Source organism: Phoca vitulina, unplaced genomic scaffold (assembly GCF_004348235.1).
Source record: "Phoca vitulina isolate PV1807 unplaced genomic scaffold, GSC_HSeal_1.0 scaffold83, whole genome shotgun sequence".
In the NCBI taxonomy this organism is placed as follows: Eukaryota; Metazoa; Chordata; class Mammalia; order Carnivora; family Phocidae; genus Phoca; species Phoca vitulina.
Genome location: NW_022589786.1, coordinates 2,321,163 through 2,347,477, shown reverse-complemented (window position 1 = coordinate 2,347,477; position 26,315 = coordinate 2,321,163). Strand labels below are relative to the sequence as shown.

Genomic DNA, 26,315 nt, shown 5'->3' with positions numbered 1-26,315 from the left:
TGTCTAGTTCTTCTTGTTGGCACTGTCACCTCAGTGCCAGGAAGCCTAGGAACATACCTTGTTCAAAGCAGAAATAACAACAGCAACTCCTGGGATTCCGGAACACACCCAGGTTTCAGCCTTTTCTTTCTTTCTTTTTTTTTCTTTTGGGGGACATTTTAAAGGAGGTACCTAGGAGATCTTTAAGATTACTTATAATCTGTAATTAATGAAGACACCAATTTAAGATTTAGGTGTGGGAAACATTGGGGTTCACCTAATTCTTTTTTCTCTTTTGTTGCATTTCCAGCCTGACCTGATTGCATTTCTCTCTGTGTTCTCTTTAAGATCTGACGCTGTCCTTCAGTGTGAAGAGCCGCTCCCGGAGGTGTGTAAATGGCCTCCTGCAGGAAGCGGCCAGGAGGCGGCTCTGGGCCCTGGAGAATGAGGACCAGGAGGTGCGTGCCCTGTTTCAGGTGAGCTGGGGTGGCCGGGTGCAATTCTGAGCCTGCCTTGCGTCCGGCCGCCGCATGGCTCGCCAGCACCTAGGACAGCTCCAGGAACAAAGTAGGCCCTCACGAAAACAGCTGAAGGAAGTAAAGAATGAATGAAAATGTACACATTTGCTGCTCAGCAAGAACAGGCACAACTCAGAAGGGGGCAAACTCTGGAGTTGCAGAGTCAGAGAAAAAACAGTGTCAAATCTGCCACTCATAGCTGTTTGACCTTCTACAAGTGACTCACCTGTGTAGGATGAGAATTGTTATGATTATTTACCTCATGAAGTAGAGCTTAAAAAAAAATGTGGTAAATTGGAATTTTGTTGTTTTTTTCATTGTGATAAAATAGACGTAACATAAATTTTCAACGTTAGTTATTTTCAGTGTACAATTCAGTGGCATCAATGCACTCACATTGTTATTCACCCATCACCACTATCCATTCCAGAACTTTTCATCATCCCAAACTGAAACTCTGTATCTATTATACAATAAGCCCCTCCCATCCCCTTCCTTCACCACTGGTAACCACTAGTATACTTTTTTTTATGTACCCAAATTGCCAATCAAAAATTAATAACTATAAATTTTAGAATGAGAGGAGAAAAAGGCTATCAAGTAAATAAACCAGTTCCTGCTTTCATAGTGGGTAGCTAGTGTCTTCAGTTGTTAAACCAAGGAAGAAGGGTAAGACCAAATTATTTACAGTTTAGGAGAGATTCTTTTTTTTTTTTTTTTAAGAACTTATCCATTTATCTGACAGAGAAAGCACAAGCAGGAGGAGCGGCAGGTAGAGGGAGAGGGAGAAACAGGCTCCCTGCTGAGCGGGGAGCCTGACGCAGGGCTCTATCCCAGGACCCTGGGATCACAACCCCAGCTGAAGGCAGATGCATAACCGACTGAGCCACCCAGGTGTCCCCTGGGAGGGACTTCTGAAGAGAACCAAAGTCAGAAATGGTTAAAAGTTGTTGCAACTAGAGGGGAGAAAAAGGATATTACTTCATGTAATAAACTATTATGTTCTAGTTATTTTTACAGTCTCTGAATTAATTTGATACAAATTAAAAAGGGAAATATGTTCTATTAATCTGTCATGTAAAAAAAAAAAAAAAAAAAAAAAAGCCTGGTTTGTCGGGAGGAGCCGGCGAGTCGGTATCTGTAGAGAGCTTGGCACTTTGCTTGGGTGGTGGTATGTGCTTCCTAAATAGCAGATAAATTATAAATAGTAGGGTTCTTTTATTTTTAGTTTCCAGAATTCAGAAACTTGGAGGCATGAGCTGCTAACTAGCACCATCGTTTTTTAAAATTTGAGGCACTTTTGGCGTGGGCACGAGCTGGGTTTGATTGAGCCAGGTGGTCTGCTGGGCTGAGGGTGGAGCCGGGCCAGCTTGTGTGCGGGAGCAGAGACCTGGAGTCAGCTGGATCTAGGCTCCAGTCAGGGGGGCCATCGCCTACGCTCAGGTCACCTGGGGCAAATTGCTTAACCTGTCCGTGCCTGGTCCTCCTTGACTATAACACATGGATAATGCCATTTTCTATTAAAGCTGAGATGCCGTTTGATTATAAAATGCAGCAATATTTTATATACCTCAAAGAAAGGGAAATAAATGCTGCCAATTAAGTAGCATGCCATGCTTCCTTATCTTTTATTTCAGAAATAATTAAATGTGGTAAAAGTGCATCTTAGAATGGATTAAATAGTGTAATTGTACTCTCTGCATAGGGTTATTGTGAGTTAAATGAAGTATTGTTCAGAGATTGGTGAAGTGCCTGTCAATTGATGAATCTCCTGGAAATCAGTTTTTATCTAGAACCCCTTCCCTGATAATAGGCTCTGGGGACTCCTGGAGCCTGGTATGAGAGAACCCCAGAGTTATGGCTTTGCTGACCTAGGGGCTCTTCCTTTCTTCCTTCCTCTCTTTCTATCCTCTTCTTCTTTCCACAGGGTTCCCCCAGAGCAGCATTCCAGGGGTTGATCTTTGATCGCAGGACCTGGCCTGGGGGACGAAGGATGTTCTGACCATCACTCATTGTAGTCAACTCTAGAAGCTTGGACAAGCAACAGAGAAAGATTTTAGGGGAAAACCAAGTCTGTACAGTAGGTCAGGCCTATTTTCTCAGGTATTAAAAAAAAAGGGAGCGGGGGAGCATGCAAATTGGCACCACCCAGCCTTTCCGGAGGGCAGTATGGCTCCTGCATTTTAGGATTGAAAATGTGGATATCTGCATTCCCAACTGCACTTCTCAGAATGACTTGTGTCAAAACAATGAAAGATGTGTACAAAGATTGAGGACGTTTATCACAGTAGTGTTTAGGATGGTAAATGAAAATAACTCAATCGTCTAACCATAGGAAATACTAACTAAGGATTATGTTAAGGTAATGATGACATATATAACCATTGAAAATAACGTAAATTGTTTAATGATGTGGAGATGGTTCCCAAAATATTGTTTAGTTTCAAAAGATTATAGAACAATTTATGTAATGTGATTCTATTTATATAAAAACGGTTACACTGAAACTCCTGCATAGGAAAAAGGATTCAAAGTTAATACACTAAAGTGTTAACACTGATGAGCTCCAGGAGGAGGGACTATGGATGATTTTTGTTTTTGTGTAATTTGCTTTTTCTGTTTGTCATCTTTATAAAAGTAATCATTGGACATAGATTCACAATCAAACTTACTTCCAACGTGCCTTCTCTTATTTATCCTTCACCTTCTCCCATACACCTTTTTTTTTTTTTAAACACAAAAGGTAGAGTTCTTTGCACACAGTTCTGCATGCTGGTTCCTTTCTGTTGCTGCTATTGTTCCATCTAGCGGTGTATGTTTGAAGGCTGCATCAGTGCACAAAGAATTTCCTCATTCTTTTTATGGCTGCATAATATCATAATATTCTATTGCATGGATGAATCGGAATTCATTTTAACCAGTCTCCTATTGGTGGACATTTAGGTTATTTCCTTTTTTTTTCTTTTTCTTTTTTTTTTTTTTTTTTTTGGTGTAAAAAAACCCAGCGCTACAATCAAGAAAATCACATGAAGCATTTTGCACTTCTCTGAGATTATTAACAGGATGCGGTCATCCCAGGCTGACTCACTGTTCTCTTTACCCAGGACCTCTCAGCCAGGTTGGTGGGCATCCAGTCCCAGAAGGCTCAGTTCCTTATCACCTTCAAGACCGTGGAGGAAATCTGGAAGTTTTCCACCTACTTGAACTTAGGTATGACATGGAGCAGGTGGGTGGAGGAGAACCTACATCTTGGTTCAGCCAATTTGTAAGGGCTTGACATTAGGGAATTGGTCTGGCTCTGATAATTAAAAGACGTAGAGCCCTGACACGGATGGTTAACTTTTGAAATATCAAACTGCCTGGAACTAAATCTAAAGCAAATATTAACTATTACTCTCAAATGCTATGTGCAACATTACTTTGTTTTCAGGGAGAGACTACTTTCTTCAATAATCAATCCATTGGTAAACTGTTCTTGGTGATCACTAAATTTGAAGGACTGGGAGAGATGCAGAATGATGGTTTAAAAAAAAAAAGGAACCAGTCTTGAGTCAGATCAAAGTAGCTGCTCAAAATAGTACAGTTGTGGATACTTTAGCCCATGTTTTTAGAAAAGAGTCAAAGGAAGAGATGGGGCAGTTATCTGCTAAAGGGGACTCGCTTTGCAGGGTTTTCTAGGCAGTGACCTTGTGTAGGGGTGGAGGGTCAAGATAGCTCTTGGTTAGAGGGTAGAACTTCTCTCATGGTTATGTTGATTTTCTGCTCATCACACTGTGCATCTCCTTCCACGATCATTTAGAGACCCGTCTTCAATTCAAAGTGTGCTCCATGGACCAGCAGCATCGGCATCATGTGGATCTTGTTAGAAAAGTAGAAACCCAGGGTGCCTGGGTGGCTCAGTCGTTAAGCGTCTGCCTTCGGCTCGGGTCATGGTCCCAGAGTCCTGGGATCGAGTCCCACGTCGGGCTCCCTGCTCAGCGGGAAGCCTGCTTCTCCCTCTCCCACTCCCCCTGCTTGTGTTCCTGCTCTCGCTGTCTCTGTCAAATAAATAAATAAAATCTTAAAAAAAAAAAAAAGTAGAAACCCAGGCCCCATCCCAGATCTACTGAACCAGTATCTGTATTTTAATAAGATCCCCAGGTGATTTGTGTACACCTTAAAGTACAAGAAGCACATGAGGCCTAAGTAGATAGAACAGAGTCAGAGTGGAAAGAAACAGGTTTTTGCATCTTAAGAAAGAGGAAGTCAAAAGAAGCAAAATGTTAACACGAATAATTCACATTTTTAGGCATGTTTGAAATACTATCCATAATTGCAATTTGCTTAGTGTCTAGTCTGGTTTTAACAAGGGAGAACATGCTGGGCATGAATGATGGAGAGAATCAGAGAAGGGATGGTAAAGTGAATCCCGACTCCTTTGTGGGTCGTGGACACCACCCCCCGCCCCAGCCACTGCTTCGTCAAGGGTAGAGGAATTTGAACCTCAAGTCAGGAAAACTTTAAGGGGGGGGACCAGGACCCCCCAGAGTCCAAATTAGAATCTTGGAAATTCCTCTATGGACGTATTAGAAAAATGTAATTAGATTTGGTCATCTCATTATGCATTTACGGAGACCCATAATGTGCTGAAAGGAGTAAATGTCATTTAAAAATGACTTGTGTTTCCCAACAGATGCTGAGAAGAATCAGTTCACTCTAGAAATTTTCTAGCTACTTCTCTATGCTCTTCTAATTCCAGTTAAATGGGATCAGGTTGGGGATGAAGGTCTGGGACAGAACTTCAGAAAGGAGCTTTCTCACCATTTTCTGTGCTCAGCTAATGGCAGAAATCAGTTGTTAAGGAATCATGTTGGCTTGACCTCTTAGGCTATGTGTCTGCATGTCTGGAACATCTCCTCTTTGACCATAAGTACTGGCTCAACTGCAGATTGGTGGAAGATACAGAGATCCAAGTGTCAGTGGATGAGAAACACCTGGAAACAATATACCTGGGACTCCTGATACAGGAAGGTGAGCATGGAGGAGGGGTGGGATGGGTTTTTATCTGGATATTTATTATCAGAGCCCCTGAAATAATTAGGATACAAAGGGAGGCAAAAAAAAATTTCAAAGGTGAGAATATTCATAAATGACCCCATCTGTTACAATATTACTCCAAACATCTCTCTCAGTTCCACACTGATATCACATGAACAGCTATGTTTGTCAATCTCACTGATTGTCTGATGTGAGAACCCCTTGGGGAGTTTTTAGAAGATGCCCATGCCAGGGCTCCATCGGGGCCAATTGAATCTCCAGTGATAGGGGCCAGGCTTTGGTATTTTTTAAAAGTTGCCCAGGCAATTCTAACGTGCATTCAAGAGTAAGAATTGCTTTTTAAAATATATGATATCATTTGATTGTGAAATAAAATTGCAAATCTTGCAAAACCTGCAAGATTTCCTGAGATGGAGGCAAACGGTTTTGGGGAACTTCTTGGAGCATAGGCCAATCTATTTACAAGGAAGGATCCGATCTGGGCTACAACCAACCAGCTAATGACCGATGACATCACCGGCACATTGGAAGAGCCAGATTTGCATAGAATATTTTGCAAAAGGATTCTGTTTATGGTCACGTTGCACAAATCACAATTGAAGGAAAGAATTTCATACTGTGCTACTCTAAAATCTAGTTGGAGAAATTATATTCACCCATATCAACTAAATTTATTCTTTGTTTTGGCCCTAAGATTAAGCAGAAGGTTGCAGTTGTAACTCAAGTTCTGTTAAATACATTTTTGTTAAGTTTTGTTTCATTTTTTTTTTCAAGGTGAAGTCCCAATTAAACCTTATTCTCACAAACTACTCTGAGTTTATGGTGTCTAATTTAAGTGAATTCCCGCCCTGTGGGTTTTTTTCCCCTGGTCTAGTTTTTCTGGGATCACAAAGACTTTCTGTGGTGCCTCTCCCTTGGCCGCGTCCTTTACTCCCAGGAAGAAAAGTAGTTGGGCTTCTGGTTAGAAACGTTACACTGTGTGATAATCCCTTTCCACCTACTGCTACTCCTTGGAGGGGCTTTTCTTATTATCCACAGGCCACTTCTTCTGCAGAGCCATGAGCTCCGTGGCTCAGCCAGCTGAGAAGGAAGGGGAGTATTTGACGCTTTGCAAGAAGGAGTTAATCTCCGTGAAGATAGTTGAAGGCGAATCCGAGTGGGAGGGCGTGTCCTTGGTGACGGGTCAGCGGGGACTGGTGCCCCTGTCAGCTCTGGAACCTCTGCCGCTCCCTTTCCACCAGTGAGTAGCCAACTGGATCTTGGGCGTGGGTCCCAGAGCAGACTGAGGTCTGAACAGAACAGAGTAGATAGGCTTGCAAATATGGACATCTACTGTGCTAGGGAGGGAACAAAATCTGTGTGTGTGTGTGTGTGTTTTGTCTTTTGTTATTTATTTATTTATTTATTTATTTATTTATTTATTTATTTATTTATTTTTAAAGATTTCATCCATTTTTTTGACAGAGAGAGACACAGCGAGAGAGGGAACACAAGCAGGGGGAGTGGGAGAGGGAGAAGCAGGCTTCCTGCAGAGCAGGGAGCCCAGTGTGGGTCTCGATCCCAGGACACTGGGATCATGACCTGAGCCGAAGGCAGATGCTTAATGACTGAGCCACCCAGGCGCCCCTATTTATTTATTTTTTTAACAGTCAAAATTTGCACAATGTGGTGAAATCGGAGACAACTCAAAATTTCAGATGGACATTGTACCTAAGAGGAAACCTAGTGCCTGGTCTTCAAATGCAGTGTTTCTCAATATGGGGACTGGGGACCATTTGTATCAGAATCACCTGGGATTTATTGCAAGTTCAGCTCGCCTGGCCATCCTCAGACTCTTTTGGGATTAGATTCAGGAATTTGCATTTTATATAAGCTCCCCTTGAATATAAGGGGATGTATTCCATACTTAAGTTTGAGAATCTGGGCCTGAAGGTTTTGTAAACTCAAACATCCAGAGTGCCAATACACATGGTCCCAGGCTGTGGACCCTGTGGTTGGCTCTGGCAGAGAATCTGACAGTGAGAATTGGAAAGAGAGCCTTTGTTAGTTATTTAACCGGCAAACTAATTCAGAGCCAGAAAACATCCTAGGCCTGCTGAACTCCTCTCCTTTTCACAGCGCCTGATACAAAGTAAGTTCTCAATAAATGTTTGCCATTGTTATAATAGGAGTACTAACCATGATACTTATGATCATTGCCATTGTTGTTATTTTAATGAACTATTCTGCTCGCTGCTGTCATTTTTTGAAATCGTGTTTGCAAACCCCATGTTTCCATTGGCAGATGGTTCCTAAAGAATTATCCAGGGAGCTGTGGCCTTTCCAGGAAGAGGGATTGGACAGGCTCCTATCAGATCGGTATGGCTGAGTTGAAGACAGTCTGCCTCCTAATTTTATCTGCAAGTTTGGAGTCACTTGGTGTGAATTCCTGCTTAGCCTCTGCTGCTGGCTGGACGTGGAGAAGCCAGTTGCTGTCTATAACATGGGTTTCCTTCCTTTGAGAGGAGAGGTCTCAATCCAGGGCTGTTGGTACAAATGCTCACTGTGGCAGACAGAACACACAGATGCACGAGAGCCTGGGTGGAAGAGGTTAACGAATGGTGGGGACCATGGGGATTTAATGATATATCAGGTGACTAAAAAGCCCAGTGTGGGCCACATGGGGCCTGCAGGTTGCCTGTTTTCAATCTCAGGTCAAAACGTTTTCAATTTCCCTTAAACTTTTGTGAAATTGTTCTTGAATTTAGGAAGAGTAAGAATGCCTGGCACATGATGGAAATACTCAGTAAATATTTGTTGAATAAATAAATGAAATATGTATATAATAGTATGTACTATGTAAACATGCATATATTTTAGGGAATCTCTGTGTGAATGTGTATGTTTGTGTGGACCCGTGCACATACATACATATACACATGTGTCTATAAGTACATATACACGTGTATCTACTGGAAATGAACTTTAATATTTTCTAGTATCTAGAACATATATTCCTTTCATCTTCATCCTTAGAGCCCCTCCCACCACCAACCAGCCTAGCCCAAGTGCAATTTTGTAAGCTGTGAGCCCAAATAACACTTTTTAAAAAAGAAATAGAGGTAGGGGCCCCTGGGTGGCTCAGTCTGTTGAGCGTCCGGCTCTTAGTTTTGGCTCTGGTCATGATCTCAGGGTCCTGAGATTGAGGCCTGTGTTGGGCTCTGTGCTCAGCTGGGAGCCTGCCTGAGATTCTCTCTCTCCCTCTGTCCCTCCCCCTGCTCACTCACTCTCTAGCTCTCTAAAATAAATAAATTAATTAAAAAAAAAAAGAAATGGAGGGAATTATGGAATGCAGTCATTAAAGCTAATCAGTTAACTGACCATAAACAAGATTTTTGGCTATCTGAGGCAGTAGAAGCATTCCTTGGAATTATGAACACAGGGCTGTGAAGTTCTCGGGTCAAATACTGGCTCCACACCTTAAAACCAGTGTGCCCTCGGCCAATTCATGAGCTCTCACTATGCTACAAGTTTCTCATGAGTAAAATGTTACCGTAAAACTGACTTCGGATGCCATGAAAAATCAATTAAATGATGTCTGAAAATCACTCAGTACAGTTTTTTCACACTGCAAGTATTTAACACACTAAAGATCCTATTAGCCTACAAAGTGGTGGGAATTTCTGCTCTTGAGGACACAATCAATAGAAACTTGATCGAATACGTCAGGGGGAAAAAGAAAGCCAGTAGCTGTAGCAGAGAAGCTAAAGCAAACATGGAAACCAAGACACATAAAAGCCGCTATCTCTAGCAAAGCAGCATTAGTGGAAAGAAGGGTTAACCAGCAGTTGGTTAACCGAGCTCCTTGGACAAATCACAGACCTTCTCTGTACTTCCACCTTTTAACCTATAAAAGGGGGAGTCTGTTGGTTGCTCTACCTAACCTTAGGACTCTTGGAAAGATCTGAGAAAACAGGCTTACATGTACTTTGTAAACTGGACAGCACAGAGCTCATAAATATGTCATTACTAGATCTTAGCTGGGCGACTCATCAAGTTGAGCAATGACCATAGTCAGAAGGGGAGTCTTCCAAATCCCTCTGAGGCCTGAGCAGTTTTCTGTTTACCAGTAATGGGAGGCTAACATTTTCTGAAGGTTGATTAGGTACGAGGCACGGTGCACTTAATCTCTTTGACTTTTCCTAATATCTATGAGACAAGTATTCTTACTATTCCCATTTTACAGTTGGGGAGACTGAGGGCCATAGCCAAAGGATCTGGAAGGAAATGGAGAGATCCCACAATGTTTCTCACCCGGGTCTGTGGATTTGTGCTAACCATGATGAAGTATTTACATGATAATGGCAAATCAGACACAGTAAGGCAATATAGTAAGCTTTCCAGTTTTCCATGAGTGAACTTTATTCAGTTTTAGGTATTCTGAGATGATCTTTCCTCCATTTGTTAAAACATCCTTTCTTTTGTAAAGTGATGGTGAAAGTGGATGGTAGTTCCTTTCTTTGAATGTCCTAGTTTGGCAAAATTAAAAGTCAGTTACCCTGTGTCATTCCTGCCAATTTCTTTTTTTGGGGGGGGGATGATGTTATTGGTCCTCGAAATTCTAAATTCTGGGGATCCTTCATTTCGTATTACACCAAGAGCAGTTTCTGCCTTATTTGGTTGACGTGGATGTTATTTCTCCACAGGTCGAGGAAAATGTAAGGCCTGGAAGGAATATGAGAGAGAAGAAAAGGATGAGCTGAATTTTCACCGGGGAGAAAGCATCGAGATCATCGGCTTTGTCATACCTGGGCTTCAGTGGTTCATTGGGAAGTCAACGCGCTCAGGAGAAGTGGGCTTTGTTCCCACCAGGAGCATAGATCCTGAGTCGTATTCCCCAATGTGAGTATGGCAGAAGGGCCCTCTGGGATGTCCTGGAGCGGGCCACCTTCCCCGTCTCTCTGGGGTAGGCATCCTGCATGGAGATAGGAAACAGGACGAAGCCTGGGCCCAGAAAGTACCAGAGGGAACACAGAGTTGGCTGCTAGCACAGAGACACTGGGAAAATGTGGCCCCAGGATTGTCCAAGGCCCTGCACACGCAGACTAGAATGTCTACCCTTGTGCAAAAGAGCCACCGAGGAGAGTGGATCACGGTCAGAAGCTCCCTTTAAGCCCTGCCCTTTGTAGGCGGAGGAGACAGAAGGTCATTTTCCCTACACAGAAATGTGGGAACTCAAGTGACTCTAAAGGAGGAAGAGCGATCGCCGAGCCCCTAGAAGATTATGAAATGAACGGGAGTTTATAAGCAGGAAAATGATGTCAGGAGAACTTTCATGAAATAGGCAATATTTGAGTTTAACTTTGTAGGATGCAAGATATTTCAACAGATGGAAATGGGGAAAAGCGATCACAGGTAGGAAAGTGAGGGGCTGTGTGAGGAATAACTAGTGTTGGTTGAGAGGCAGGTTACCAGGAAGGCATTGGTGCGGCAGAGGTCAGTGGGACCGTGACGTGGCAGAGAATGCCAACTCAGCCACCCAGTATCTCTGAGCAAGAGTGACGAATGATGAGACTGGAACCCGGGCTTTAAGTGAGGCATGCAAGGACAGGGGAGAACCTGGAGGCAGGAGACCAGTGAGAAGACCAAGGCTGACACTTGGGAAGGGGTGGGGGAATGGGGAGGAGAGGACACAGCTGAGGACCAATCAACAGGAATTTAGAGATTCCAGGAGCTTCACAAATATGGATGCCCATGTTCTGCCTCCAGAGGTTCTATCTCATTGGTGTGGGTGGGGCCTGGCGGCCATGGTTACGAAAGCTCCCCAGGTGGGGCTAATGGGCAGCCAAGGTGGGAACCACTGCTCAAAGCACCCCCTCATTTACTGCAGGGGCAAGTGAGGATCCCAGGAGTGAAAGGGCTGAACCCAAGGCCTTGGGTCTGGAACTCCAGAATCCTGACGTTAAATCTAGGGTTCTTTTTCCGCCATACAGTTCTGCAGCTGATGTCTGGTAAGAGGAGGAAAGAATAAAAAGACAGAGATTTGGTGAGGAAGAGCAATTTACAGAGCAGAGGAAGAAAGAATGTAGCAAAGGAGATAAAGGAACGAAGGAGCTGCATGAGAGGAAGGAAAGGAGTTGGGTGAGGGGGACAGTTAACACTGTTGCAGACTGCAGAGAGGTAAAGCAGGGCTGCCTGCTGAAAGGCCTTTGGGCTTGGCCACTGGGAGGTCACTGGTCAGTGAGAGGCCAGTGGCAATTGGAAGGTACCTGGTCATCAGGAGGCAGAGTAGCTTAGTAATCAGACTTCCAGAGTCAGACTGCCTGAAAGGCATTTATGGCCATGGAAGCACATTGTGTGTCTCCCATTAGCTGACCAGCTTGATGACTTTGGGCATGTTAACTGGTCTCTCTATGCCTCAGGTTTCTCATCTGTAAAATGCATACGGTATTAGTATTTGCCCATAGGATTGTCAGGAGTTGACATGAGCTAACACATGTAAAGCGCTCAGAATGGTGTCTGGCACCGTGTGTGTGTGTATGATCAATTTGCATTAACTCTTCCTATGGCTGTTCCTGCCGTGGGTGGTAATCTTTGAGAGGCAGTTTTAATTGGACATCGGGTGCAGGTGTCAGATTTCATAAACGATATTCGGACTTCTGTACCTCATACCGTGCCCCAAATCGCAATAACTTATACCGCTAAATTAATTTGATTATCATATTTTAGCCGGCTTAGTTGTAGGGGATACACTCTCGCCATGAAGAACACCACCCCTTGTATCGAAGTGGGGGCATGAGAACTTCTCCTTATTTCTACAGTGTCTTCTGTGGGACCCCATCACCAGAGACTGCACATTGCATAGGGAAGGGGAGAGTGAGCCAGGAGACAGGGAGAGGTGGAAGAAGGAGGGGAGAGAGGAACTGGCTCATTGCCCCCACCCAGCACTCTCTAGATCACGGACCTCCCCAAATACAGCAATGAGAGAAAAAGCCCACAAGCCACCTGGCCACAAGCACAGCCAGGGTGTGGAGTCCTGGGAATCATCCTGTGTGCTATGCAGGCGGTCTGGCCACTGGGTGTCACTCTTAGTCCGTGTTCACTTGGTATAAGGCTTCTGAAGAAGGTGCTGCATTTGCTGGTCTCCATCCTCTTCCCACAGGCTCCTTCCCTGTGCTAGTTAGTATATTTCTCCTTAAAGTGTATTCATTGATTGATTGATTCATTCATTCACTAATCATTCATTCATTTACTCATCCATCCATCCATCTGTATTTATTTAACCAAATCGGCAGTATATTGAGAGTGAAATTTCTCAGAAGTTGTTTTGTGAGTCAGATTTAGTCTGTGCCTCTGACACATGGGAAAGGGATCCCGTTTTTCCACGGCAGCAAAGTTGTGGGTTTCCTTTTATTTACAGCTCATATTTCAACACCAGCTAAAACCTGGGGCAGGCATTCTGTCTGAATAGACATGGTATTTGTTTTGGCCAGAGTGCCTTTAGAGATTTAAGAGTTGCTGATGGTGACAGAATGCCACACCTTCCCTTTCCTTGGGTTTTATGCTTTTAAAAAGTATTTGATATGTGTGTATTTGTGTGTGTGTTGAGGGGAAAAATGTCTTTAGATATAACTGAAGACCCCCATTACTCCTTCCTTCTTTGATCCTGTGATCCTGATTCTTACCCCAGGGGCAGACTCTAGTTGAAGCTGATATGTATCTTCCCAGTCATCATTCTGATTGATACATTTTAGAAATGGGTATTTGTAAAAAAACACACAAGAGTTTTGTGTATTTAAAAATGTATATACATTTTTTTTTTTCTGTAACTGGCCCCTTTTTTTCAGTTGATATGGTAAATTTAGGATTTATTCACATTGTGTTAGATATGGTTCATTTTAGTAAAGTGTTATTTAAAGGAAATTTATATATTTAAATGTGTAAATTAAAAAATAAGCAAGGTTGAAAAATTAATGCACTCAATACCAGAAAAAAGAACACTGGAGATAAGCCAGCATTTCATAGTATTAGAAATTTGAAAAATTCTATGTTTCCTATATCCCCTTTTTTATTCTTCATGTTGTTTATCTCTGTCCTCTTGATAATTCCATTTCTTGTGGCATCTATTTTTGCTGATAAGAAGTTTGCTGTTAGTCTCATAGACATTTCTTTGCAGGTAGGCGGCTTTTTTTCTCATTTTTTTTTAAGTTTTTCTTACTGATGATATATCTAGATGTGATATATTCTGTTACATATTTATCTCAAGGTGTCCACTGTGTATCTTTTAGTAGTTATTTTAGTGGAGATCTGTGAGTTTTAACTACTCTCAGTCTTTACTCCTCGTTTGTCTTAAATATACTTAAAAGATACTTGTGAATGATAATTTAGCTAAGTGTAGAATAACCTTCAAAGCGGAGGGGAAAATAACTATTAGTATAAAATTTCAAATCTGTTTTGCCAGGATTTTGTCCATTTCATTAATCCTTAGAGAAAAACAATTTTTCTTATGTTGACCATCTTTATTGTTTCATTGTTTTCTATTTCACTAATTTCATATTTATCTTTATTATTTTCTTCTACTTTGTTTTTATTTCATTGAGTTATGCCCTTATCCTTTCTGTTTAACTCTTTTATCCTGTAAATTGAACTGTCAAGTGATAGATTATTGAACCCCAAAAGAAGGATCAGGAGAAATAGAAAACACAAAGAGAAGGATAAGCCTAAAGAAATGGAAGTCATGTTGAAAATGATATTATTTTTATTTATTTTGCTTAGGATGTGGTGTACTTCTTCAGTTTGAAGACTCATGTCTTTCTTCAATTCTGGAAAATTCTCAGTCATTCTCCCTTTGAATATTTGCCTCTCTCTCATTCTTTTTAGTCTCTCTTCCGGAATTCCTAATAGAGGTATGTTGGACTTGCCATTCTAGCTTCAGTCTTGCCTAATCAGTTCTTTTATATTTTTCATCTTTTTGTCCCTCTAGGTGCATTCTGGGTGATTTCCTCCAAACAGTCTGAGTTTCACTAATTCTCTCCTCTGCTGTGACTCAACCTGCTGCTGAACTCACTCATGTAGTTCTAAGTGTCCATGCCTTTATCTTCATTTCTAGAATTTCTATTTTGCTATTTTCCACATATACTTATTTCTGCTCACCAGGTTCCATATTTTCCCTGTGGCTTCTAGTCAGTCTTTCATGTCATCATTTTAACCATGATTATTATAAGTTAATCTTTAGATTGTTGTTATTTCTAGTTCTTGTAGTGTTGATTTACCTATTTGTGCACCTGCTGGTATTCATTGTCAGTGGTTCCCTTTCTTGTGTTTGTAGTTTTGGTTATGTGAATGAATTTTCAACATTTTACTTTTTCTTATTTAAAATTTTAAAGAAGATTTATTTATTGAGAGAGAGAGAGTGTGCATATGTGCAAGTGTGTGCATGCACGTGTGAGGAGGGGCAGAGGGAGAGAAACTCAAGCAGATTCCCCACTGGGCGTGAGCCCGATTCAGGGCTCAATTCCATGACCCATGAGATCATGACCTACCCGAAATCATGAGTTGGTTGCTTAACCGACTGAGCCACCTGGCTGCCCCGAATTTTCAACAAAGACGCCCTGCCCTGACTTTCAAAGACAGTATTTGCATGAAGCCTCGACTGAAGAAAACATCCCAGTAGAGCAGTTCTGGCCTTTGTTTTCCCTGGAAATTTAGGAACTTAGTGGTCCAGGGCTGGTTTTTTAATGTAAAGTTCTTTGATTGTACTTATACTGTACAGTGTAATTTAGAGCCCACACCTTCTAATGGTGTAAGTCCAGGTGTTTGATTTTTTTTTTTTCCGGGGACGCAGACAGATGGAAAATGTGTCGTTGGTAGGTGAGTTTTCCCATCTCCTCTTCACAGAAGCTGCAGTTCTTGCTGACGTCAGGCTGTAGGGAGCTCAGTTCAGCTTCCCTGCTTCACATAGACCCAAAGTCCCATGTCCTGTCCCTGGGTGGCATTACAGGGTGAGCCCCAGCTCTGAGGGCCAGGGTCCCAGCTGAGAACTGCAAACCCCCCCCCCCCCCCCAACGCCCCGGGCCATCTGCTGTTGTTTACCAACTCGGCTTTGGTGTCTCCTTTTGTTTCTGGCTCTCAGGCATTTCCCTTTCTTTCTTTCAAGTCAAAGAATGTATTAAAATATTTATCCTTGTCACATTTTATCTAGGATTTGTCTGTCTTTGTGGCTCCTGTGGAGCACCTCAGCCTGCCATATTTCTAGAAGTCTTACCATTCTAACCCCATTTCCATGCTAGGAACACCCTATTGTAATTTGTCAAGCTTCTTGGATTCTTTCTAAATACCTGGGACTCAGGACAATAGCAGATCAGCTGTGAGGAAATGGGCTACAGAGGTGGAAGATCAGTTTCTGTCTCAGCTTTACCACTTGCTAGCTGTGTCATTCTGAGCATGTCACTAAATGAAATAGTAAATTCAGGAATGCTTTGTAAAGTTTAAGCGTTCTGCGGAAATTTGAAATCATATAATGATTTTATATAATCATATGATGACTATAATGATTTCTTCTCTCAGATGAGCTTAGTTGTAGATTTCAACTAGATGCTCTTTTGAGGATGGCTGGTGCTGGGAGAATCTGGAAGTCAGGCCAGAGACATGTGGGCTCAATAACTGTCCTGGAAAGAGTCCTGGACCAGATGTCAGGACATAGCTCTTGTGCCGGTCTGTCACTAATTAGTGGGGTGAACTTGAGTAGTTCATATTAGTTCCTGGTTTCCTCATCACTGGCTTTACCTGAGTTATGAGGACAAAATGTAGGTGGCAGACCATGGCACTCCCATCCCCGCCCCCCCCCCCCTTAATTCTGCTTGAACTAGAGAAGCTTTTTTTTTTTAACCACTTCCTAGTTACCAACTTTATTTTTCTGTGCCTCAGTTTCATTCTCTGTAAAAAGGAGTAAGAATAGTACCTGCCTCATTGGGTAATTGTGTAGATTAAGGAGATAAGGGTGTCTGATTCATAACACATTCCTCCACCCCAAGTATTAGCTGTTATAACCTCTTGGGCTTCCAAGTTATTTTTGTTAAAAGATTGGTTTCTGAGGTTACTCTCCACCCCCCAACTTTATTTAGACCTGAAAGAGAGAGATCTTAAAAATTGTTCAGGTAGATTTTGGATTGAATGTTTTCTGAGGCACTTCTAGTTTTCACATTCTTTGATTATATGACAAATTGCTAGTAAGCAAATTAGTTTTAACAATGAGTTTATACAGTACAGTGAGTATAAGGATCTCTATTATTTGCAGTCATTTCTTCCAGCCCCTGACTTCCTTCTGCCCACTTCCCCTCCCCTCTCTGAATGCCACATAATGCTCTCGTTCTGTGCCATGGAATCAGATGTCAACAGTTGTGAAAGTTTCTTCTGACCATAGTCAAACTCTTTTCATTGCTTCTCTAGATTGTGTCACCTGTCCCTCCTGTTTTCTTGAAATAACCCGACAAAGAAACATCTTTTCATGGTCCCTTTTCAAACCTTAACCTTTGGGGCAGCCAATTTGTATTTCTCTATTAAAAATGGGCACCAGGTGGTCTCAAAGAAAGGGTAGGGGTCAAGTTAGGAGGGGCTTTGTTTTTCTTGGGAGATAGAGTTTTAACAGGAGGGGTGTTTTCATCCCCACTGTGACCCGTTCAGCAGCCATGTAGCTCGTTTCTTCATGAACGGGTGCTCAGAACTCTTCTCCCTGGGCAGCAGAGATAAATAGATTGTACAACAGTGGGATGAGGAGTCTGGTTGCAGCTGCGGCAAGCACGTCAGAGGCTTCTCACTGTCCTTCACTGTGTCCTGGGATGGGGAGAGAACGGTTGTGTCTGGAGCCTTGCACTGATCTGCGTCCATGTCTTTTGTCTCAATGCAGGAACAAGAGCTCCGCCTTTTTCAGTGATGAGGAAAGATGCTCTCTGTGGGTCCTGGGAAGTGACAGGAAAGCTGAGTGTGCCAGCTTCCTCCACACGCTTGCTCATACTGACATAACATCTGTCTACCGGCTTAGTGAGTGTTTGCTCCTCGGACCCCTTTGAAAGCTCAGCTCAGCGATAGCATGAGAGGCCCAGCCCTACTGAGCCTTCCATTCAAATCTTGGAGAAGAAAAACTCCTGAGTTGTGGCTGAGGTCGCTTCTTCTAGGGCTGAAGAAGGTCTAGGTCCCCAATGATAAAGGCAGGACCATAGAATGTTACAGCTTCTAAGAGGTGATTTCTCCTCCCATTTTACAGCTTGGGAAACTGAGGCCCTGGTGAATTAGTGCGTTCCCCATTTTCTAGTCAGGACACTCCCCACTCCACCACACTGCCCCCAACACAAACTGAGGCTGGACTGCCCCGGCGGGGGGGTGGGGGGGGGCCCGGTGTTGGCTTTGGGTGGGGGAGGGGCCTCCGTGTCGCCAGATCTCATCAGTGTCTGAATGACTGAGCGAATGAATGCCACGCCTTTCTCTTACTTTGGAAGCACCCACTGCTCTGTGTCAGGAAGTACATTCACCTCGTGGTAGTGGTTTGAGGAAGGATTCGTGTTTCCCCCATCTCTTCAGCGATGGTGGTATTGTGTCCAGCCCTGTGTGGCCAGATTGGATGGGGCACACTTCATGGGCACAGAACAGAGATTCTGCAGAAAGAGCCTTCAGGCCTGCTGCCCGGAGCAGAGGTGGGCATCAGAGTCTCTCACCATGCACAAGAGGCATTTGAGAGGAGCAGCTAGCCATGAACTTTCTTGCCACAAACAGACCACACCACCCACCAGGGTGAACCAGGAAGCTGAAGCTATGGGCACCGCCTGGTGGGGGGACCTGAGGTCTGAAAATCCAGGACGACTTCAGGTGTGCCTTGGACAGGGGTGGGCCACAGGCTGGGACCTAAGGGCTCCGCTCACTGTGGATCCAGTGGTGGGGAGAGATCTAGGAGCAGGTCCCAGGCCGCCCATTGCCTCCTATGTGAAGCCCAGGAGTGCAGCTCTGCTGGATGCAGGCCAGAGCCTCATGATGTTGCAGGCATCACCCGGCACCACGGCGGCCAGCAGAGGGGCGTCCTATCGGTAAATTCCAGCTTCCCCGAGGCCTCTGACATGGGGAAGCAGTCCCCTCTGTAATTCTTCCTCCCAGAGGGAGCATCATTTTGTAACTCATGCACCATTTGCGTTCTCGGCGGCCCTGGCCGGGAGTGAGGATGGCACGTGCTCCCAATGTCAGCGAGGGCCAGGGCACAAGGGCAGCTCCCTAGCTCTGCCACGTTAGGCGTGGGGCCTTCTACCATTGCAGGGTACAGATCTCATGTAGCTACAGCGACTCTCACAGAGAGTAGTAGGCAGCGGCTTGACTTGGTGTGGGGCCTGCTGTCCTCAATGTCCACCAGAGAGCCCAGGGTGAGGGCACAGGCAGTTGGTGCCTCTCTGCTGGGAGGAGGTAGAATCTTATTTCCAGCAGCCCCTGTCCTGGGGGGCCGTGAATCTGGCCTTCACCTCCACAGTTACACTTTACCTCCACAGTTAGACCCAAGAGGGTTCAGTTCTTTGCTGCCAAACCCAAGGTGTCTTCTTGGTTCTCACCTAGGCTTCTTCCACTTTTGTGACGTTAGGTGGCTGTCCCAGAGGCACCTTGGTCTCCGTGTCTCCTCTTTTCTCTCAGACTGTGCCTTTCCAGTACCCTTTGCTTCCTCCCACCTGCTGGGAAATGCTGACATTTCTTTGGCTCCTTCACAAACTTCCCTTCCCCAGCTGCTTTGCCTTCTTGTCTGAATGCTTCTCCTAGGACTTGGACCCATTCCTTGTGACCCGCTGGGGGTCCTAAATCTGTATTTGCAAGTCTCAACTTTTTTTCTTTGGCTACAGATCTACTTCCTTCTCAGCCTAGAGCTCCTGTGAGTACCTCAGATGCAGAATGTCTGAAGCTCTGCTCCAGACTGTCCCTTTTTCCACCTCATCCCATGAAGTCACTTCAGGGAACAAAACTAAGACCCTCAGATGCCTCTTCACTCTCTTTTCTTCATTAGTCACCTTTGGTCACCTAGTCCTATGGCACATTGTACAGCTGAGTCAATGACAGTTGAGAGGATAGATGATGTGTGAATGGGGGAAGGAAGAAGGAAGGATGTACACATGGAAATGGGAGGCGATGCCACATGTTTTGTTCATGGCTCTGCTGTCATCTAGCTGGGGGATTTCGTCCTTTAGATTCTGTCATCCTCTCCGTAACCACACCTCCTGGAAAAGGACTTGTGTTTCTAGCTTCTCTGCTTTTCTTTTTGGCTCTGGGTCTTATTTCTACCTCAGTTCCCAACTCTAAAGTGGGTGGCTTAAACAAGATACTCTGCAGGTCCCTGCAGCTCTTAAACTGATGATGAAGGAGAGAATTCTACCCAGGTTCTCAGAGGAGTTTAAACACAAAGTGTCCTCAGGGACCACGGGTCTGGGGTGCACCTGCAGGCATAGGCATGGTGGCCCATTCTGACCTAACACCGGGTCTGTCCTTCATCTCTATCCAGGTGGGTTTGAATCCATCCAGAATCTTCCAAACGATCTAAGTGGTGAGTAGAGATCATGCTGAACCTGACCTCCAGTCCTTCAGAACAGCATCTTGTCCTCTTGCCAGGAGCTGGCCACCACAGTGGCAGGTGCTCATGGTCGCTCAACTCTGCCTGTCCCTTACAGCGTCCCAGCCTGAAGGCTTCAAGGAGGCCAGGCCTGGCAGAGCCTGGGAGGAGCATCAGGCCGTGGGCTCCAGACAGTCCAGCAGCTCTGAGGACTCCAGCCTGGAGGAGGAGCTCCTCTCAGCCGCCTCGGACAGCTATCACTTGCCAGAGCCCGATGACCTCGACGACCCGGAACTGCTCGTGGACCTGAACGCTAGTCAGGAAGAGGAGGAGGCTGAGAACTTCGCCCCCATATTGGCTTTTCTGGATCACGAGGGTTACGCTGACCACTTTAAGAGCCTCTATGATTTCTCCTTCTCTTTCCTCACGTCTTCCTTTTACAGCTTCTCTGAGGAGGACGAACTTGTAGCCTACCTGGAGGCCTCAAGGAAGTGGGCCAAGTGGAGCCACAGGACCTGGGCCCACGCCCGGCTCTGCTTCCTCCTGGGCCGGCTGAGTGTCAGGAAGGTCAAACTCTCCCAGGCCAGGGTCTACTTTGAGGAGGCTATGTACATCCTTGATGGGACATTTAAAGATCTATCCTTGATGGCTGCTCTGTATATCAATCTGGCCGCCATCTATCTGAGGCAGAGGCTAAGGCATAAAGGCTCGGCTCTGCTGGAAAAAGCAGGGGCCCTGCTGGCCTGCCTGCCGGACCGTGAGTCTAGTACCAAGAATGAGCTCGACGTGGTGGCCTACATACTACGCCAGGGCATTGTGGCAGGCAGTTGTCCCTTGGAGGCCAGGGCCTGCTTCCTGGCCATCCGACTGCTCCTAAGCCTAGGCCGGCATGAGGAGGTCCTGCCCTTCGCCGAGCGCCTGCAGCTCCTCTCTGGACACCCTCCTGACTTGGAAGTTACAGCGACCATCTTGAGTTTTCTGTATGATAAGAAATATCTCCCACATCTCGCAGTGGCCTCTGTCCAGGAACGTGGTACCCAGAGTGGCCAAGGGATGTCCTTTCCAATTTGGCAGGCCTACCTGGTTCTCCAGAACACCACCAAACTCCTTAGAGTTCCGTCTTCAAGCTGGGGTGAAGTTTCTGCTCTGGCCTGCCCAGCACTCAGCCACGCACTGGCTGCCTGTGAGGAGCAGGCCAGTCGGAGCACCCAGAGGGCCCTGTGTCTCATCCTGTCCAAAGTGTACCTCCAACACAGGTGTCCCGATGGTGCCATTCACTACCTGAGCCAGGCCTTGGTGCTAGGGCAGCTGCTGAGTGAGCAGGAAGCCTTTGAGTCTTCCCTCTGCCTGGCGTGGGCATATCTCTTAGCCAGCCAGGCCAAGAAGGCTTTGGACATCCTCGAGCCACTCCTATACTCCCAGAAGGAGACGGAGAGTATCACCCGAAAGGGGGTGGTCCATAACCTCCTGGGACTTGCACTTCAAGGTGAAGGCCGGGTGAACAGGGCAGCCAAGAGCTATCTCCGGGCCTTGAACAGAGCTCAGGAAATGGGGAATGTGCGTAACCAGGCGGTGACTTTGGCCAATCTTGGCCACCTGACCCTTATGTCCTGGGCTCAGCAGCCAGCCAAGGACTATCTCCTGCAGGCCATCCGACTCTATTCTGAACTCCATACCAGCATGGAGACAGACATGGAATTAGTACAGGTCCTTCTCTGGTTGGCCCAAGTCCTGGTGCATGGGCGCCAGCCAGCCAGTGGCCGCCTTTGTTATGAAATGGCATTGCTGTTTGGCTTAAGGCATCGACACCTAAAGAGTGAGTATGTCCTGTGCTACTGGAAGCTTTAGAGAAAAGTGTGAGAGCACGTTTTGCCCTCGTCCTATCTCAAGCGATCTCATTCATGTCCCCGCTTTATGTTCAGGTCAGCTTCAGGTCACCAAATCCCTCTGCCATTTCTACAGCTCTGTATCCCCAGACCCCAAGGCATGCATCACCTACCACGAGCACTGGCTGACCCTGGCTCAGCAACTCAGGGACCGAGAGATGGAGGGGAGGCTGCTGGAGTCCCTCGGGCAGCTCTATCGGAACCTGAACACGTCCAGGTGAGTCGGGGCTTGGGGACAGGTCTAGAAACAGCTTATCTTCCTTCAAGAGAAACAGCATTCTTTTCCTCCGGAAGTAAAGTTCCCAGGCTCATGGTGTGTTTATGGCATCATGGAAAAGAGCGTGGGACCTGCAGCCACCACAGTGTCCTCTCTCACTTACTAGCTGTGTGACTTTGAGCAAGCTACTTAATTTCACCCTACCTCAGCTTCCTCATCGAAGACAATAATGGTGGCGTCTACACTATAGTAGTCATGTGGGGAATAAATGAGTCGACACCCATGGAACTCTTGGAACAGTGCCCGATCCGTGGAGGGGGCTCAGTGATGTTGGCTGGGTTGTAGTTACTCCCTTATGTCCGTAATAAGCATCACGTGATCCTGGCTGAGGGTAGCTAATTCAGAGAGGTGGCAGTTATACCCAGGCTGGCCCCCTCAGGAGGCCTTGGTTACCTGAGGACAGGGCGGGGGTCGGGGGGTTGGGGGGGGATTAGGGAAATGGCACAAAGTGAATCGATCCACTGGCAGGCGGGTAAAATTTCATCGTAAAGAAGTTTGATTTGGAACCTTCCCTTTAAAATGAAACTGGAAATGACAGAACTGAGTTTGTTTCCACCGTTTAGTGAAGAGACTTGGGTGAGAATTGCAGCCGTGCGATAAGTCATAGGATCAACCGCTAAAGAAGTGTTGACTTTTAGCTTAATTGTGTCGACAGAATTGCATAAGAGCACCATGAAATATCCTTTGTGTTGTGATCGACTTTTCAGCCCTCTCTTCTAAAGGCTCCTTTTTGCAAAAATACACCAAAATGCAACTGTTTCACCCCAAAGCTTCTTTTAACCTCTTGATCTTTAAATTATTCCCGCGTGAAGTATCCCCCCATGTCCTGCTGCCTTTCTCTTCTCTCATCTCCTTGCTGGGTGGAATCTGCTTACCCCTCATTCAGTTCTGCTTCTCCACGGGCCTTTAACTGATTCCATTACATTCTGCATGGTTTGCAAGATGTCCGATTTCATTTTGCAACAGATTAGCATCATGGCATTGTATTCATAATTATGAATGACATCTAAAATAGAGCCGGGATCATTGCTATAGTTGAGCAGAGAGTGGTGGTTGAGGAGAAGCTAATTGAATGACAAGTGTTGCTTTTCTTTTTTTTTTTTTTTTTAAAGATTTTTTATTTATTTTTTGACAGAGAGAGACACAGCGAGAGAGGGAACACAAGCAGGGGGAGTGGGAGAGGGAAAAGCAGGCTTCCCGCTGAGCAGGGAGCCCGATGCGGGGCTCGATCCCAGGACTCCGGGATCATGACCTGAGCCAAAGGCAGATGCTTAATGACTGAGCCACCCAGGCACCCCTAAGTGTTGCTTTTCTAGGCAACCTGGCAACCTTGGGCCCCCTGACAACCAGATCACTAATAATCAGATAACAAATTCTCTCTCTCTCTCTGTCCCCCTTACTCTGTCTCCCTCTCCCTCACCCTTTCCCTCTCTTGGAAGAATCAGGGGTCCTCCAAACCTCCCACTATCTCTGCCTTCCATTCTAGGAAGGGAGTTTCAGATCCTTGCAGCGTGGGAGGGGACAGGACTTGTGGCCCCAGAGTGACACTGCTTTCATTCTAGGACACCCTTCGAATGTCCTTTTATGGGGTAGTGGGTTTTTGGTGGTCCTTATTCTATCGTTCTGGAAGTTGATCCAGATGGGGATCTTTTAACCCTAATCTTCTATAAGTCTAATCTCTGAGATTCTGTCTTGTATAACTGGGGGAGGACTTAAACCTCCCCTGCTCCTGCTTTACCACCAATGTGAGTGATACGAGGAAGTCGATCGAGAAGTGCCTCAGGTGTCAGAGGAAACCGTGCAAACATAAGGGCATTGTCCCTTTACAGAATGCTTGGTTCAACAAGGAGAATGTGCTATAATGCTACATTTATTTAGCATGTATAAATCACCTCCTCCTACAGAGTGCCCGACAGACACGGGTAAACAGGTATTTGCACGCACCTGGAGGTGGTTACTGTAATTTCGCTCTAAGCTTCCTGGTAGCTGAGGTAAAAAGGGGAAAGCCACAAGAGGTTCTCACTGTGTGATAAAAAAACAAAACAAAACACAACATAAACAAATGTACCTGTGGGAGCAAATGCTTTTCTGGCACTGATTTCTAGGAGGTATTTATTAAGTGGGTCTTAATGTACAGACAGATTTCTTCAACTAAACTCTCCCCACGAAATTTCCATCCTCATGAAGCTCAAAAGCAGCAAACACTCCTGGGCAAGATGGCAGGCAGTTGCAGGGGCGAGTGTGGAGGGAAAGAAGAGGACACTTTCGGCTGAGGGTTGGGGATCTGTCACAGAAGGCTTCATGAAGGCAGTAGCATTTGAGGAGGGCTGTGAGGGATGGGTAAGATTTTGGAAAGTGGAGGAGGATAAGAGAACAAGCATTTTGGGCCGAGGGACTGGAAGTAGCTGTGGAAAGGTGAGGACACATTTGGAAGGCATTCTGTAGGTTTGAGGAAGGTGGGTGTTCAAGTGGATGTGGGTAGTAGAGGAGAGAGAGGCCTCCAGCCCGTGCCCTAGGAGGGGGTGTGGGGGTGGGCCGGGGTGGGGAGCAGTGGGCCTCTGGACTGGCACAGCGAGCAGCCATAGTGAAAATGGTGGTCGTAATGGTGACTGACGGCGTTCAGTGAGCACGTGGCGTTTCCCAAGCAATGTGTAATCTCAGGATAACTGCGTGGGGGCACAAAGAGCTGTAGAAACAGAACGAAAGAAGCCAAGTAATTTGTGTGAAGCTGCACAGTGGGGATCGATAGCCAGGCTAAGTCTAGCACAGGAGTCAGCCAACGTTTTGGTAAAAGGTCAGAGAGTCAATGTTTTAGGCTCTGGGGCCATGTGGTCTCTGTCTCAAGTACACTGCAGGTGCAGCGTGCAGCCAGCCGTCGATGACATAGATGAATGAGTGTGGCTGTGTGCGGCTGAGACTTTGTTTACAGAAGCAGGAGGAAGGCTGCATGGTTCATGGGCCATAGTTCACCATAGTTCGCCAACCCCTGGTCTAGAGTCCATATTCTTAACTACTCTGAAGGTCTCCTGCCTGTTCAGCCAGTACTTTTCACCCTCAATAAACCACAAATGTGGATGGTGATAGTGTGAAACCTCTGGGAGGTGTATGGATGAGAAGGGCCTCATTTTGCATCTGGTCTGACCCCTGCCTGCTCCAGAGCATCCAGACTGCTGACCCACTTGGTCACACTGGGAGCATCCCAGATCCCTGCCTCCTCCATTTAAGATGGCTTCACTTCTCCGTGCCACCTTGCTACTCATGTTAATTCCTCCTCCTTGAAAGATTTTCTCTAGGGTTTAGAGGTGGAGGATGGTAGGGGAGGGCAAGAAGATGACGAGAGCTGTGGCCCAGCCTTTGGGGTTTTGCCTTGGAACACTTTGCTGTCCCTTTGTCCAGGACCTTTAAAGTCTTGCTCTCTCTGCCTCCAGGGTGACAACTATAGGATCTGGTGTTTTCAATCTCTCAATGCACAGTCCTTGGGGATCTTGTTTTCTGTCTTCAGATGACACAATACAGACTGTACCTTGTTCTAGAGCTGAACCAGGGGGGATCCATGGGAATTTTGAGGCTCTATTGAACCCACGCAACAAATATTTACTGGGCATTTACTATAGCCCAAACACCTGACAGAGAGATATGGTCCCTGAGCTCACAATGCTTATAGACTAGTTCAAGAAATTGACAATATTTATATACATATTCGCCAAAGGTATCCTATAAACTGTGGTAGGTGCCACGAAGGGTGTGCATATTATCTTTAGAAAGAAGAAATGCCTTGCATGCAATAGGTCCTCACAAAATAACAGTTCTTTGCATATGAATATAATAGTAGCCTAGAAGTCATTACTCCTGGCTTTTATTCTTATTTTTATGCTTCTTATTCCTGTGGAACAAAAAAAGAAATGCCTCAACATTTGGTTTTCAATGTAACGAATATGACCAATAACTAACATTTCTGTAATCCCGAGCAAGGAAAGAACTGTTTTCAACTGACATGTCGTCATTTGATCGCTAGGCTAGATGTACTTCACCACCCCACTTTTGCAGGTGAGGAAACTTTGTTCAAGGTT

The 26,315-nt window shown here is 45.4% G+C and overlaps 1 protein-coding gene across 1 annotated transcript in view; it reads left to right on the top strand.

Moving 5' to 3' along the window:
- Window positions 1-26,315, top strand: part of SH3TC2 (SH3 domain and tetratricopeptide repeats 2) — a 50,348-nt gene that overhangs the window by 12,765 nt on the left and 11,268 nt on the right. The window contains exons 3-12 of the mRNA XM_032395336.1: window positions 328-455; window positions 3,602-3,707; window positions 5,364-5,507; window positions 6,573-6,774; window positions 7,819-7,892; window positions 10,220-10,415; window positions 17,419-17,552; window positions 20,035-20,076; window positions 20,201-21,898; window positions 22,005-22,185. Of these exons, the coding sequence (XP_032251227.1) occupies window positions 328-455; window positions 3,602-3,707; window positions 5,364-5,507; window positions 6,573-6,774; window positions 7,819-7,892; window positions 10,220-10,415; window positions 17,419-17,552; window positions 20,035-20,076; window positions 20,201-21,898; window positions 22,005-22,185 (2,905 nt within the window). The remainder of the gene's footprint in view (window positions 1-327; window positions 456-3,601; window positions 3,708-5,363; window positions 5,508-6,572; window positions 6,775-7,818; window positions 7,893-10,219; window positions 10,416-17,418; window positions 17,553-20,034; window positions 20,077-20,200; window positions 21,899-22,004; window positions 22,186-26,315) is intronic.